Below are 13,462 nucleotides of genomic sequence, written 5' to 3'. Positions count from 1 at the left end.
ATCGATGGCAGAAAAGGAAAACACATCGAAATGGATCATTCTCAACATCAACCCGGCCATCAATCTTACATCTCCACTACCTTACATTGTTACACATCTTACACGTCTACTGCTACCACCACAAAGCAAGAAGAGTCTGAAGAAAGCACATCAACCACAACTACTTGTCCACAGCACGATTCACATAGCTTGCTGAACCAAACTGAAGGCGACCGCCAGCACGCGGCTCCGGCCGCGGCCAGCTCGTCGTCACGGATCAGTTAGTTACTTGTAGTGGCGGAAGAAGGCGGCGGCCTGGGCGTTCTTGTAGGCGCTGCATCCGATGAGGTAGAGGAAGACGAGGCAGACGGTGGCGACGACGAGCGCGATGTTGGCCTTGTGCCACTGGTCGCGGAGCGCCTCCAGGAGGCCGGCCTTGCAGGACTCGCACTCGTAGCAGAGCTGGCCGGGGTTGCTGCTCCACAGCCCGCAGTCCGGGTCCGCCGCCGGCCGCGCCGGGCTCGTCCACACCGTCGGGCTCACGTAGGTGTACCCGCACACCGACGGCGGCTTGCAGCAGCCCGACTGCGCATCGCACATCATGCAGCGTCAGGTATTGCAAGGGGAAAAAAAATCCAGGAAACATCCGGTCGTTTCATCAGCTAAAACATCTACTCTGAAAATTGAACATGCAAGGTCAGGTGTTGTGAAGTTCGGAGTGGATGGATAGATGGCTGAAGCTACGACCTTGCTCACCAATCAGCTAAACATTACTCGAGAGTATCGTAAGGGTCTGTTTGGATCAAGTGGCTAAAGACAGTGACTAAATTTTAGTCACCCTCTCTCTCTGTTTGGACCAAGTGACTAAAAACGACTAAAAAGACTAAAGTTCCAAACAAAGTGATTAAAATAAGGGGCATACCCTTTCAAATCCTTCTTTTAGCTCCTTTTAGCTCCTCTTTAGGGATTAATGGGACTAAAATATTTTTAGTCACTTTTAATCACTTTGTTTGGAACTTTAGTCCCCAAAGTGACTAAAATTTAGTCACTTTGCTTTAGGACCTTGAATCCAAGTAACTAAAGTGACTAAAAATAGTGACTAAATTTTAGTCACCCTCTGTTTGGACCAAGTTACTAAAGTTCCAAATAAAATGACTAAAATGAGAGGTAGACCCTCTCAACTCCTTTTTTTTAGCTCCTCTTAGCTCCTCTTTGGGGACTTATGCCATGTTTGAATTCTAGATGTCAAAGCAAAGTCACTAAAAAGCAGGTGCTAAAGTTTAGTAACAGGATCAAGTGACTAAAAATCATTTATGCTGTTTAGAAAGAGGAGATTTTACAACCGTGCCCCCGCTCCCCTCCCTGTAATCCGCCGCTTTTCACCTCCCCCTTTCCCCCTCCTCCCCTCCAAGAAGGAAACCACCTCCTTGGAAACCTTTGGTCATTTTTAGATCAGACTATCTCGATTCTCTCTTTTCAGTTTCTTGGTTGCATCAGGGTTCAGAGATGGAGCCAAGCAGGTGGTTCCTGGATATGGGGGAACGAGACCACCACCACCGCCCCCGGAATGCGCGGGCACGGAGGACAGACAGACAAACTCTGCCCGGATGCGGACACCGATCGAGATGAATATATATCATTGTATCCATGCTGCCACGCATAAGCGTAGGCTATACTCGCTCCAATCCAAGAACCAACAGGTTGTCAGGTGTTCTTAGCCCCAGAACGAGGTGATGGAAATGTACACTAGTAGAAATTGCTAGCGCCAGCACGGAGATCCGCAGTAAACAAGAGTACAATAAACCTCAGTCCCCCATGCACCGTCCCACGACCCTTGTCTCTGACCATCTTCCTATTATTGCACTAACATATATAGTTACACTTGGACGCATCTCGGAGAATACTATAGTACTCACCTCCTCGGCTCCTCCGTTCTAAACTACAATCACTTTAGCTTTGTCATAAATTAAACACTCCTAACTTTTATAAGTTTGTAGAACATACAAACATTTGTAACATCCAATTAATTTCATGAAATATATATAGTGCATTTATTTGGTACTATAGATGTTAATGTATTTTTCAAAAAGACCTGATTAAAGCTAGAGTAGTTTGACTTAGCACACAACTGAAATAAATTGTAACTTCGAAAACGGAGGTAAGCACTTACATGTATAAATCCTCCTCCGAGATATGAGATTTTTAGGGAATTTCGTAGTAGAACGCGTCCCAAGTAAAACCATGTGTTGTCAATTGCAAAAAAGAGTTTCTTTTTCCGACCAAGAAATCACCCCCCACGAAGTTATGTGCCCGGTCTACATCAGCTTCCGATTCGTTCAAGAGAAAAGCTTAATTATTATTTGGACCTACACATGGATGCCACTTTAGACCATTTGGCATCATAGCGCGGTGGCGAAAGGCGAGGAGGCCCACGCCGCAGTGACGGTAAAGATGCCGATGATTAACCGCATCCTTTTCTAATCCCCGTCGCAAAGCTTGTCATCTGATTCCTCCTATCACCTTCTAGTAGTACTACCATCTAGCATCTCTCTAGATGGGTCCAGATTGATTGATGGATCCTGAAGCATAAAAATTGTTCCTTTCTTTTTTCTTAGACCTACCAATGTGTCACTAGCTACTGTACCTACCAATGTCCATGCTCAAAGTGGCAACTCCTTTTCAAATGTTGACATTTTTTTTTGCATTTGAACCATGCTATTACTACCAGTTCACAGCTTGTAGTGCATTTTAAAGTAGTACTGTATTAAGAAAAATCGCGGTAATGAAATCTCATGAGCTCAGTCAAACAGTGATGTCTGATGAGGAGGTGAAATGTGTGTGGGCACTGGGCAGGATGACAGGAGTGGAAGCGAGCTGAATTTATTACCTGGAGCGGCGCGAGTCGGGACTGGTAGAACTGCTCGGCGTTGACGAAGGCGGCCTGGCGCTGGAGCTTCTTGCAGGTGTCGGAGACGGCGAGGCATGCCTTGATCTTCTCCCACCGACCGGGGTCGTCGGAGACGTACCCGCGCAGCCACATGGAGAATCCGTCGAGGCGGTAGTCGTCGTAGGCGCGGCCGAGCACGGGGTACGCGCCGGAGCCCCGCGTGACGGCGAAGGCGAAGACGAGGAGCGCGATGAGGAGCACGATGAGCGCGGCCATGGCGAAGAGGTAGAAGGCGAGGAGGCGGCGGCGGTTCCAGTAGGCGCCGACGAAGCCCGCCAGGGCGACGAGGAGGAGAAGCCCGCCGAGGATGGCGACGGGCCACCGCGCCAGGCGCGCGCACTCGTCGCCCTGCGCGGAGGCGAACCAGACCCCCGACGCGATGACCGGCACCGCGCAGATCAGCGCCAGCAGCGTCACGCACGCCGTGATGTTGTTGCTCACCGCCATGGCAGGCGGCTGGGGCTGGGGTAAGCTAAGCTGGCTGCCGGCGCGGTGGCGGCGGCGGCGGCGGCGGCAAGGTGACTGCTGCGCTGCGCGCGGCTGTGTGACTGTTGCGTGGGTTTGGTGGCTGGCGAATGGCGATGACCGGATTGGCTGACCGGAAGGGCGGGCATAAAAAGAGGGGGCTTTGGGGGAAAGGTGGCGGGGGTTTCGGGGGGAGGCTGACGTGTGGGTCCGGGAAGGGTTTGTTCGGCGTGGCCCACTGCCGACGTTGCGGATCCGTGGCGTGTCGAGGGCTACCTGTGCGCGTGCGCGTGGTGTGGGATTCGAGGTGGGCGTCGGGCAGGGCACGGTGGCGTAGGAGAAGGCACGGTCGGTTCGCTCGTACGCGGCATGCCACACGTGTGAACGGGGAGAGGTAACAGATAACGCGTCCACACGGTCCCAGGTGAGCAGCTTTCTTTGTGCCGTTGCCTAGTGCGCTTAAGTTTCAGCTCTCTGCTCCGTTCTGAGCTTAAAGACGAGCTCAGAGCTTCCAGACAGACTTTGAATGGTTAGTCAACCGGGGCAAGGGCAACGAGATTGCGAGAAGAGCTGAGTTGAAGAGGAGGGCATCACGCATCAGGGCATGTGCGGAGAAGAAACAAAGAGCACGAAGGGCCCGGCACTGTGTTGCCCTCTGGAAGCTACCAGATGGATGCCGGGGATCGCGGCGCTGTGCGCTTCCGTCCGTGGCCCGGCTTCTTTTCTCTGGAAGTGACGACGCCGCGCTGGCACCGTGCTTCGCCTTTCCGCCGCCTTCTTTCTCGCCTGGACGTAAAGGCCGCGAGAGAGAGGAAGGCTCCGCACGAATAAACAAAGAGAAATCAACCGGCATGTCGTCGTGCGTCCGGCTCCGCCTGCGACGGCGGGCGCGAAGGATCCGGCGACACGATGCACATGGCGAGCTCGAGCTCTCGACACGCGCGAGTGGCCTGGTGGAAAAGCCCACCCGATCGGTTGTCCCCCTTGTCCGTTTCTGCTGGGAAAGCAAAGCAAAGCAAGAGCCGAGTCGCGTCGTGGGCCGTACACGGAGACGCCACGTGGTCTCATCGTGTGCGGATGCCACTGGCCCAGCCCGCCAGATGTGGGTCGGCGGCGGACGCGCGTGCCGCACCGACCCGACCTCCTCAACACGGCCCGCTCCCTGTCCAGCCTGCCTTCGTTAGGTGCCTACTCAAGGCCCACAGCTTGCCGGCCCTCTTCGGCCCATCTCTCAGCCGGCCTGCAGCGCTAGTGTTCGCGTGCGGCGGCCACGGCGAGCTGCTGCTCCTCTTCCGGTCTTCCCTGCTGATCCCCGACCAGCGGCAGCTTCCCCTACTCGCGCGCCCCGCACGCCACCCTCCCCCACATCGCCGGCGCCGGCATGGCGTCCGGAATCCGGGGCGCCGTGCCCCCGCGGCCCCCTCGCGCGCTCACCCACCTCGCGGCGCTGCTGCTGCCCGGGCTCCTCCTCGCCTCCTCCTCCTCCTCCTCCTCCTCCTACCCCGCCGCGGCGGCGGCGGCGGCCACCGCTGCGATGCACAACAACAACTGGGCCGTGCTCGTCTGCACCTCCCGATTCTGGTGAGCACCTCCTCCCTATCCTCCGCTTCTGGTTAGTCGTCTGCCCCTCCCTGTCCCTGCTCAGCTGGCTGGGGATCCGGTCCGGTGGCGGTGTGCTGGATCGGTCGGCGGGGCGCGTGCTTTCGGGCGGGCGTCGCGAGTAGCGCGTTTGATGCGAGTTCCGACTCGATTTGGAAGCGGATCGCGCCTGTTAATTCGTCCTGGCGTTACTAGTTTTCGGGCTTGTGCATCTCTGTTGCTAGCTCCCGAATCAGTGTCGGTGCATTCAAGCAGTAATGGGCTGCTTGCTTACATCATTGGTTGGTTCTATTCGGGCGGAGTTAATAATGCTTATACTGCGTGTGGAACCACATTTGGGAATTCTTGAGCTTCCGATAAATAATGGTTTTACTCATTTCACTGCAGTATCCGTGCTTATTAACAAAACATGATTTAGTTTTGTAGTTGAGATCTCAACTGGGGTAATTGGACTATAAGCTGTCAGCTTCTCACCGGGGTGTGGGGTGCAAGAACTATGGATTCAAAGTTCAAATGCTTCAACTATGTTAATGCAAATCTACTCACTGGCTTACGAATTTCATATTAATTCCTACAGAAAGTTCTGGTCTATATGCCAATAGGTTTGCATGTCTGTTCAATTATAGGGTGATTTATCCTTGTTAAGCTTTCATAATCTAATATGGCAATAGCATTCAGCTAGGTTCCTGATGATTTGGCATTATCTGCACATAATTATAACCAACTATTGTTGATTTTCCCAGGTTTAATTATCGACATATGGCGAATACTCTGTCTTTGTACAGGTAGCATGTTGAACTAGATTCATGTGGGGTTGTCCTGTCTACATATTGTTCCTTATTATATCTTTTTCTTTTCTTTTTTTTGGTTCCTTTTAGGACTGTTAAGAGATTAGGAATACCTGATGAGCGAATCATACTTATGTTGGCGGATGATATGGCTTGCAATCCTAGGAACAGTTATCCTGCCCAAGTTTTCAACAATGAGAACCACCAGCTAAATCTTTATGGTGACAATGTTGAGGTGAACCTCTCTGCACTCTGAAAATATTGTTGCTGAACCATAACATCATAGTGCCTAAGAATGCTATATGGTGGACTTCAGAATACTTTAGAGTACTTGATGCTTGTCTGTCTATATGTTAAACTAATGGAAAATGAAAATAGTTTAATTTTATCCATTTCTACATGTTCCATGACAGGTTGATTATCGAGGGTACGAGGTAACAGTTGAAAACTTTTTGAGAGTTTTGACTGGCAGACATGAAAGTGCGGTACCAAGATCAAAGCGTCTGCTAAGTGATGAAGGAAGCCATATTCTTCTGTACATGACTGGGCATGGTGGGGATGAGTTTTTGAAGTTCCAAGATTCTGAAGAGCTTCAGAGCCATGACTTAGCAGATGCAGTGAAGCAGATGAAGGAGAAACATAGGTGGTTTATTCTTATCAGTTTATTTATTGTTTGCATTTTAGCGTAAAAGACTCCGATAGGTACAAATCAAGGAATTTTCAACAATCAGATGCTTCCTTACCCCCTTCAGGTTAAAACTGTAGGTTCTGACCTCTTCTCTTTTATCCGTCTTTCAGATTTAAAGAGCTGCTGATAATGGTAGATACTTGCCAAGCTGCTACTCTCTTTTCACAGGTTTGTTTCACTTGTAGAAATACTTCTTGCAATATACACATGGGCCATGTCAACTTTTACCGCATTACTATAAATTTTATACTATATCTCTGTGGCCATACATGACATATTTTATATCTGCAGCTTCATTCACCTGGTGTATTGGCGATCGGTAGCAGCATGAAGGGTGAAAACTCTTATTCTCACCATCTTGATTCAGATGTGAGTAAATGCTTTCCACTTTCAATGTTGGCAGATATTCTTTGCGAATGTATTTTGCCTTATTATTTTCATGAAGCTTATCCATCTGATTTTTTTTTTGGTGGCAGATTGGTGTTTCTGTTGTTGATAGGTTTACCTATTATACACTTGCTTTCTTTGAGAAACTGAATATGTATAGCAATGCCTCATTGAACAGGTAAAAGTGTAACACAGGCTTAAATGCTCTTGCTTATGTTATGCATACTGATGATCTAACAAGTTTTCTGTATGGTAAATTTTTTCCATATAGAATGTGTTATTCCTGTTCTAGGTCTTACAATGATGTGAATTGAATAAAAAAACATGGCTCGTTAAATATAACATGTGATTGAGTCTGTCGTTCCATTTGATGGTTTTCACGTGATAAAATAATAGTAGAAGGGCTATATCGGCACACTATCTTTGGTAACATATAAGAAATTGAAATTCTCTTATGGCAATTGGCAAACTCTTTATCATATCTGCTATTATGTGGTCACATTGGGGCCTATATTGTGGGACATAAGAATAGCATCTAATTTTTTACAACAAGCATGGCAAAGATGAAAATGGCACTAGAGATCAAAGAGGATACACTACTATATTGAATATCTGCTGAAAGAAGCCATAGTAAACTGCCAAACAAATTATTGCTATTACCATTCTCAAACATTGTTTTGGTTAACTTTACTGACCTCTGGGAATATGTTGTGTCATGTTCTGTACTAAAACTTTGTGGGATAACATTGAACTATATTCAGTTTACATGTCAAAAATAGTGTAGCCAAGTAACTCCAAATAGTAATGCACTTATGTTCATATTGTATTTCAATAACGTTCGTATTTCTTACGTTACAGTCTTTTCAACTCATATGATCGTTCAATGCTGATGTCTACTGCATATTATCGAATGGATCTTTATGAGAGGTCCTTAAATGAGGTATTTATGAAATAATATATATTTCTGGGTTGTAATTCACCATTTGATTGTTCACACAATCTCCTTTTCTCTTTATTTTTCTTTCATTGATCAGGTGCCTGTGACAAATTTCTTTGGATCAGTCATGAAGACTCTTCATACAGATTCAGCCTACACAGGTTTCTTGGCTGCACATGACGATGAAACTCCCATGTCCATCAGAGATAATCGACATGATCATTTCATGTCAAAGAATGAGGCTAGTGCAAGAAGATCAAACAGAGAAAAGGTGAATGTTAGCTTGAGAAAGTTTTGAGATGGCATCTAGGTTATTTGCTTCAATCAAGTCACGTAGCCTAGATGATCTAGTCCTTGTTCTCTTATGCTATCTGGTTCTACTTTCTCTAGTTCTGCCAATTTACTGTTGGGTTTCCATTATCATGATAATGGAAATGGGGTCGTGCCTGCTTTGGAGATTTTTTTTAGAAGCTAATGCTTTACAAGTTGCAACATGTAGGAGGCGCAAATAATTCCCCATGGATGGACAGAAGTTCTGCTTGAACAGCTGGAGGGCAAGAATACTGACACTGTTGTGCTGTATGGTCTGGGATCTATGGGTATATTGTTGGCACTTTCAACCTGGTTATCAATGTAGGCACTATGAAGAGTACTGTTCACACGCCATTCTCTTCCACAGTGCACTGAATCATACTAACTGTCTAGAGACTGGGATCAAAAATAGAGAACAAACTTTGGAGGTTCTTTTTTATTTTTCTCCTTTTTAAAACTTGTTACTGTCTATAAGAATTGATTCTAAATTAACGTATGTAGTTCTTTTATGCAACTTCTGTTCTACTATGTTAGTACTCATTGTTTAACATGATCTTTTGGGTATAATTTGATGATAAGCTTTACAACTCTTGCATCACATATCTGGATCAGTTTGATTGTTTTGATGAACATTTGAGTAGAGCTTTTCTGCATGCAGCTTTTGAAATATTAATGTATCCATATTCAGGTCTTGGATGAAAAGAATAATAGGTCAATACTGAAATTTTTGAAGCCTGTTGCATGGTGAGATTCTTCTTACAAAAAACCTGTTTGCATGCGGATTAGTTTGTAAATTTGTTGTGCGCAAAGTAAGAAATATATACTGTATACTTTATGTATCAAGGAAAACAATCATCATTAAGAAGCACTTCTTCTGTGTTCCATTACCATACTGTAGTTTAGTGCATTACAGAAAGCATATAGCCATGTATACCTTTGACGTAATTTTGTGCAGCAATGCCACGTTGAGGCTGCAACTTTCGTTTAGTCAAGTATGCACATGCTGAATGCCTTACAAGTTACAATACAGTTTTACCATTTCCATGTGAGCGTGTCAGCTTATAGGGTGGGCACAAGTGTAACCACAGACCGCCCCAACCTGCCAGTGCCATGTTTTCTGTCCAATTTATGGTTTCAGGGGCAAACTTTATGTGTAACTGTTAAGGTTTTACAGTTGGCTTCAACATTACACGATTACATGAAGACATGTATTTTAATCTCATTACACGATTACATGAAGACATGTATTTTAATCTCATGTATCAAACCAATATGCCTGATCATGCTCCACATGGGCTGGCGATGCTGCAACGGAATTTTTTTTTTCCTTATGGAGCATTGCCACCTGTATAGGAAATTATTTGGCATCAACATCGCCATCAAACTTTGTATTTTTTGTACTCGCTGTCATTACAATATATATGCTGCAGAACTCTTACATCTTACCGTGTTACTTGTGTCCCCTTGCATTTGTAATGTTTCCCATCGCATTGGGGTAAAGAAATATGGCATAGCTGCTCTATAGAGTTAACTCTCTCTATTATTTCCTGAATGCTGACTAGTGAATATGTCTGCTGATTTGTGACAAAATTGCTTCCAAATAATCATCTGAGTCACCTGCTAGTCTCATTGTACGTGTGTAATACTGGGGTGCTCAATATATTCTGTTTCAAATTTTATTTGTTACACTTAATTTTTCCTTAAATTTCATGAATTGTTCAAATTAGAATCTATTTGTGGAAAATTGGGAGTGTTTATATGGATGGAGATCAGTGAAGATATTCCATGATTGATTAGAAATGTTCTCTTTTCCCCAGCTTCACAGCATTGCAGCAAGTTTAGCTGACAGTGCTTGTGTCTGCATTGTTACAAGAGTGGGATCAATAGAGGATGCTCTTAAATGTCTCTGATTTGGTCTTCCCCATGTATTGGGCTCTTGCAAGGAAAAATGGTCATAAGTAACAGATCACAAAGTTTATTTACATTCACTTCTGTCATCTTCCCCGTTCCTGGGTCCTGAGTTACTGAAATGGATTTGTTGCTAACTGGCCTTGTTCTGGTCCTGGTATCTGGTAGCAAGCCTGAGTGTCATCCCATCCATCAATATTCTCTTGCTTTATGCTAGAGAGTTTCTTTCACATACAAAGTATTCAAGCAAAGCAAAGATAAAGTGTTGATTGCATTTACCAGACATGCTATCCAGAGTGGTCTGATTTCAGGACAGCTCAATGCTTGTTGCACACTACAGAGAGTGCTTTAGATTTGCAGTGGGAGTGCACTGTTGCATGATACTTTTTGCAGGCAGGATCAGTATATGGCAAGTCATTGCCAGGGTTATGATAACGGAGGAAAAGCTTCTGTGCTATCTATGCTGTTCTCCATTAAGGTAAAGTGGTCCCAGCGATCTACAGTCAGCACTTACCCAACTAGCAAATACCTACATGCCACTTCGTCAGATATTTTCTTTGTTGGATGCTCCGTAATAACTGCTGTTGGTTAGATGATGAAGGTTTCCAGACAAAATGTGCCGTATGGCATATTATACCATCCTTATAGGAGCTGAGTTTGTTGTTTCTACTGACTTACAGCTGGTGGTGTGTCAATGAAAGATGATTTTTAAGGGTACGGACCAGCCTCTGAGAAGGTAAGTATGCAGTTGGAAAGCAGGAAAGGGCAAAAGGAAATCCTTGGATTGTAAGGATGAACAGCTTGAGCATGGACATGCCATATCTGGCATTTTCTGGATTCACCAGATGCTGGCTTGTTGGCTATATGTGCTAGTACGAATGAAGGGCTGGCACACCGGTTTGCTTTCGAACCCAAAGCTTTGGATTGTTTGCATTAGGTGTCTGATGGGGGGCCTTGTCGGATGAACCATGGTACAAACTGTCAGCTATGGCAACTGCATACCTGTGCGTTTGGTGCCCGTGCTGAATTCTTTGGCAAATGTGTTGACATCTATGCATGACTGTTACCGTGCTGGTCTGGAATTATGGACACGGAACCGGAAGACAAATTACTGAAACTCAGTAGTTGGTTTTCAGATTTCAGATTCCTATCTGGCAATCCCAGTTTCTGTACAGGCAAGCAAGGTTAAAACTTTTTGCTCAATACCTTATGAAAGATGTGGCTTCTGGAACTGTGAAGTGGGTGCCTACTTGCATCTTCAAATGATTTTACAAAAGGAAATGGAAATTACGTGGGGGCTAGTTGCCTTACCCAGGACCTATGCCGGTGCGTATTCTTTGGCCTATGTTTCCTGGTATCTTGTCTATGGCCCTGTTTGGTTTCGCTTATCTGAGAATCGCTTATCTGAGAATCAAGATTTTCTGATAATCCGCTGTCTGAAGAATCCGCTGTCTGAAGAATCTGGGGTGTTTGGCAATCCTGATTATTTCTACTGGATTATCTGTTCTGGCTGTAAAATGACCTATTTGCCCCTGAGTCCTGTGTCCCGAGCCATGCCCTGCGACGCTGCGTGCGTGACACACGAGACGAGGCCAGATGCTTTGACGGCCTGCCCTTCTCCCCCAATCTTCCGCAGCACACCACTGCTCCAACCAAGCTACTAGAAATACTAGCTCTCTCCTGTCTCCATCTCCACTCTCTGCCTGCTCAAAGCTACAAGCTCCGATCCAACAAGCTTCCAATGGCGACCAAGATCTACATCGTGTAAGCTATCCTTTTCGGTCAGTCAGTCTGGACACCATTTGATCTCAATCGGGTGTCCTTTTTTTCTTTTCCCAGCTATTGGTGTTCTGAATCAGTTAGCACGTCGCAGGTACTACTCCACGTACGGCCATGTCGCGACGCTGGCGGAGGAGATCCAGAGGGGCGCCGCGTCCGTCACCGGCGTCGAGGCGACGCTGTGGCAGGTCCCGGAGACGCTCTCCGGCGAGGCGCTGGCGAAGATGGGCGCGCCCCCGAAGCGGGCGGGCGTGCCGGCCATCGCCCCCGCGGAGCTCGTGGAGGCCGACGGCGTCCTCTTCGGGTTCCCCACCAGGTTCGGCATGCTGCCGGCGCAGCTCAAGGCGTTCCTGGACGGCACCAGCGACCTCTGGTGCGAGCAGAGGCTCGCCGGCAAGCCCGCGGGCATCTTCTGCTCCACCGGCTCGCCGGCGAACGCGGGCGCGCAGGGGCGAGCGGCGCGAGCAGGGAGAGGGGAGCGGGGCGAGCGGCGCGACCGGGCGAGCGGGGACCGGAGGCGAGCGCCTGGAGAAGAGAGGAGAAGGGGTCGGGAGGGAGGGCAGGGTGGGAAGAATCGGGAGAATCGCCGTCGGCGCTCGTGATGGAGAAAATCGAGACTTACGTGCAATGCGGTGGTGGGGAGAATCGAGTGGTCGATTCCATCCGATTTTAATCGGAGCGTTTGGGTGGGATTCTCGCTTCTCCCCACTGAGAATCCGATTAAAAGCGAAACCAAACACTGCCTATATTGGTTCAACGGAATTCCGTCAGTATGAACAAAATATATGGATGATATGGCTGATCTGATAGGAAATCATAAAAGTGTGCATAGTGCTCCGTGCAAGCTAGAGAGTTAGGCAGAAAGGGCTCATGGAGGAATAGAGGAACATCTGTCAATCTGCAGTTGGTTTTGGATTGAATCGAGACACACTTTGAGGTGCATGATTCTTTTTGGGTTTTGTAGTGTCGTGACTTGTGGGGACTGGGGACTCAAACATGAAGTGCTTGAAATAGTTAGTTTTATTGAAGACCAAGTAAGCTTTCGTGGAGTTCTATATTTCTCCAGAGAAAAGGTGCCCCAAAATTCAGACTTCAGAGAAGACTGTCAGCTTGTCAAGTCGGTTGTGCTTGAAAGAGACACCAACATAAAACAAGGACTTGAATATGAAAAGTAAAAGTTTAGGATTAGTTGGTTACATCAGAGATATCAAGCTGGTTAGAAATATATGGATAATAACAGAGCAAGATTGGGAGTTGGTAATGCTTTTGTTAGGTACAGTATGTGCTAGTTTTCCTGCACTTCTATCAAGGTCACCAAACAGCTAGAGTCCAGGAAGGGACTGTGCTAACCCCAAGGCGAGGTTAAACAACAAGAAAGGGCATTTTCCGTGGTCAGAAGTACTCACGTGTCATTGGTACTTTGTAGTAGAGTAACATGGGGGCAGCAATGTAAGCAGAAATGTTTATGTGCGAGGTCTAACAACCTCCACTAACTTTAACTAGAGGGTGTAGAATATGTTTGATGATTTATACCAATCTAGAGGGTGTAGAATGTGTTTGATGATTTATACCAAGAACATAGGCCAAAAAGGTAATAGCTTTGACAACTTTGTTCATTACATGAAATGTTCTCTTTTTATCCTATGAGTAGCCTTTTAATTTACTGTTCAGCT

At 46.7% G+C, this 13,462-nt stretch overlaps 3 protein-coding genes across 3 annotated transcripts; 2 read left to right on the top strand and 1 right to left on the bottom strand.

Moving 5' to 3' along the window:
- Nucleotides 1-10: 10 nt before the first annotated feature.
- LOC112901288 (tetraspanin-2-like) lies at nucleotides 11-3,697 on the bottom strand. Its single transcript, XM_025970171.1, has 2 exons — nucleotides 2,867-3,697; nucleotides 11-564 (listed from the first exon to the last, which is right to left on the bottom strand). Exons 1-2 carry the CDS (start codon nucleotides 3,371-3,373, stop codon nucleotides 265-267), a joined length of 807 nt encoding a protein of 268 aa, XP_025825956.1. The 5' UTR covers nucleotides 3,374-3,697; the 3' UTR covers nucleotides 11-264.
- A 930-nt stretch (nucleotides 3,698-4,627) lies between these two features.
- On the top strand, nucleotides 4,628-8,689 carry LOC112902254 (putative GPI-anchor transamidase). The gene is made up of 10 exons (XM_025971224.1): nucleotides 4,628-4,972; nucleotides 5,734-5,775; nucleotides 5,869-6,013; nucleotides 6,192-6,421; nucleotides 6,577-6,634; nucleotides 6,758-6,835; nucleotides 6,943-7,031; nucleotides 7,712-7,793; nucleotides 7,888-8,061; nucleotides 8,290-8,689. Exons 1-10 carry the CDS (start codon nucleotides 4,773-4,775, stop codon nucleotides 8,425-8,427), a joined length of 1,236 nt encoding a protein of 411 aa, XP_025827009.1. The 5' UTR covers nucleotides 4,628-4,772; the 3' UTR covers nucleotides 8,428-8,689.
- A 2,708-nt stretch (nucleotides 8,690-11,397) lies between these two features.
- On the top strand, nucleotides 11,398-13,402 carry LOC112902263 (NAD(P)H dehydrogenase (quinone) FQR1-like). The gene is made up of 2 exons (XM_025971237.1): nucleotides 11,398-11,774; nucleotides 11,884-13,402. Exons 1-2 carry the CDS (start codon nucleotides 11,752-11,754, stop codon nucleotides 12,389-12,391), a joined length of 531 nt encoding a protein of 176 aa, XP_025827022.1. The 5' UTR covers nucleotides 11,398-11,751; the 3' UTR covers nucleotides 12,392-13,402.
- The last annotated feature ends 60 nt before the right edge of the window (nucleotides 13,403-13,462 follow it).

The sequence above is a fragment of the Panicum hallii genome, chromosome 1, assembly GCF_002211085.1.
Source record: "Panicum hallii strain FIL2 chromosome 1, PHallii_v3.1, whole genome shotgun sequence".
NCBI lineage: Eukaryota > Viridiplantae > Streptophyta > Magnoliopsida > Poales > Poaceae > Panicum > Panicum hallii.
This window is presented reverse-complemented; position numbering and strand designations above follow the sequence as displayed.

Coding starts and splice junctions, on each gene's coding strand:
- LOC112901288 (XM_025970171.1), bottom strand. CDS start 3,373: ATGGCGGTGAGCAACAACATCACGGCGTGCGTGACGCTGCTGGCGCTG. Junction 565..2,866: donor CCCGACTCGCGCCGCTCCAG/GTAATAAATTCA, acceptor TGCGATGCGCAG/TCGGGCTGCTGCAAGCCGCC.
- LOC112902254 (XM_025971224.1), top strand. CDS start 4,773: ATGGCGTCCGGAATCCGGGGCGCCGTGCCCCCGCGGCCCCCTCGCGCG. Junction 7,794..7,887: donor ATGAGAGGTCCTTAAATGAG/GTATTTATGAAA, acceptor TTCATTGATCAG/GTGCCTGTGACAAATTTCTT. Junction 8,062..8,289: donor GAAGATCAAACAGAGAAAAG/GTGAATGTTAGC, acceptor TGCAACATGTAG/GAGGCGCAAATAATTCCCCA.
- LOC112902263 (XM_025971237.1), top strand. CDS start 11,752: ATGGCGACCAAGATCTACATCGT. Junction 11,775..11,883: donor GCGACCAAGATCTACATCGT/GTAAGCTATCCT, acceptor AGCACGTCGCAG/GTACTACTCCACGTACGGCC.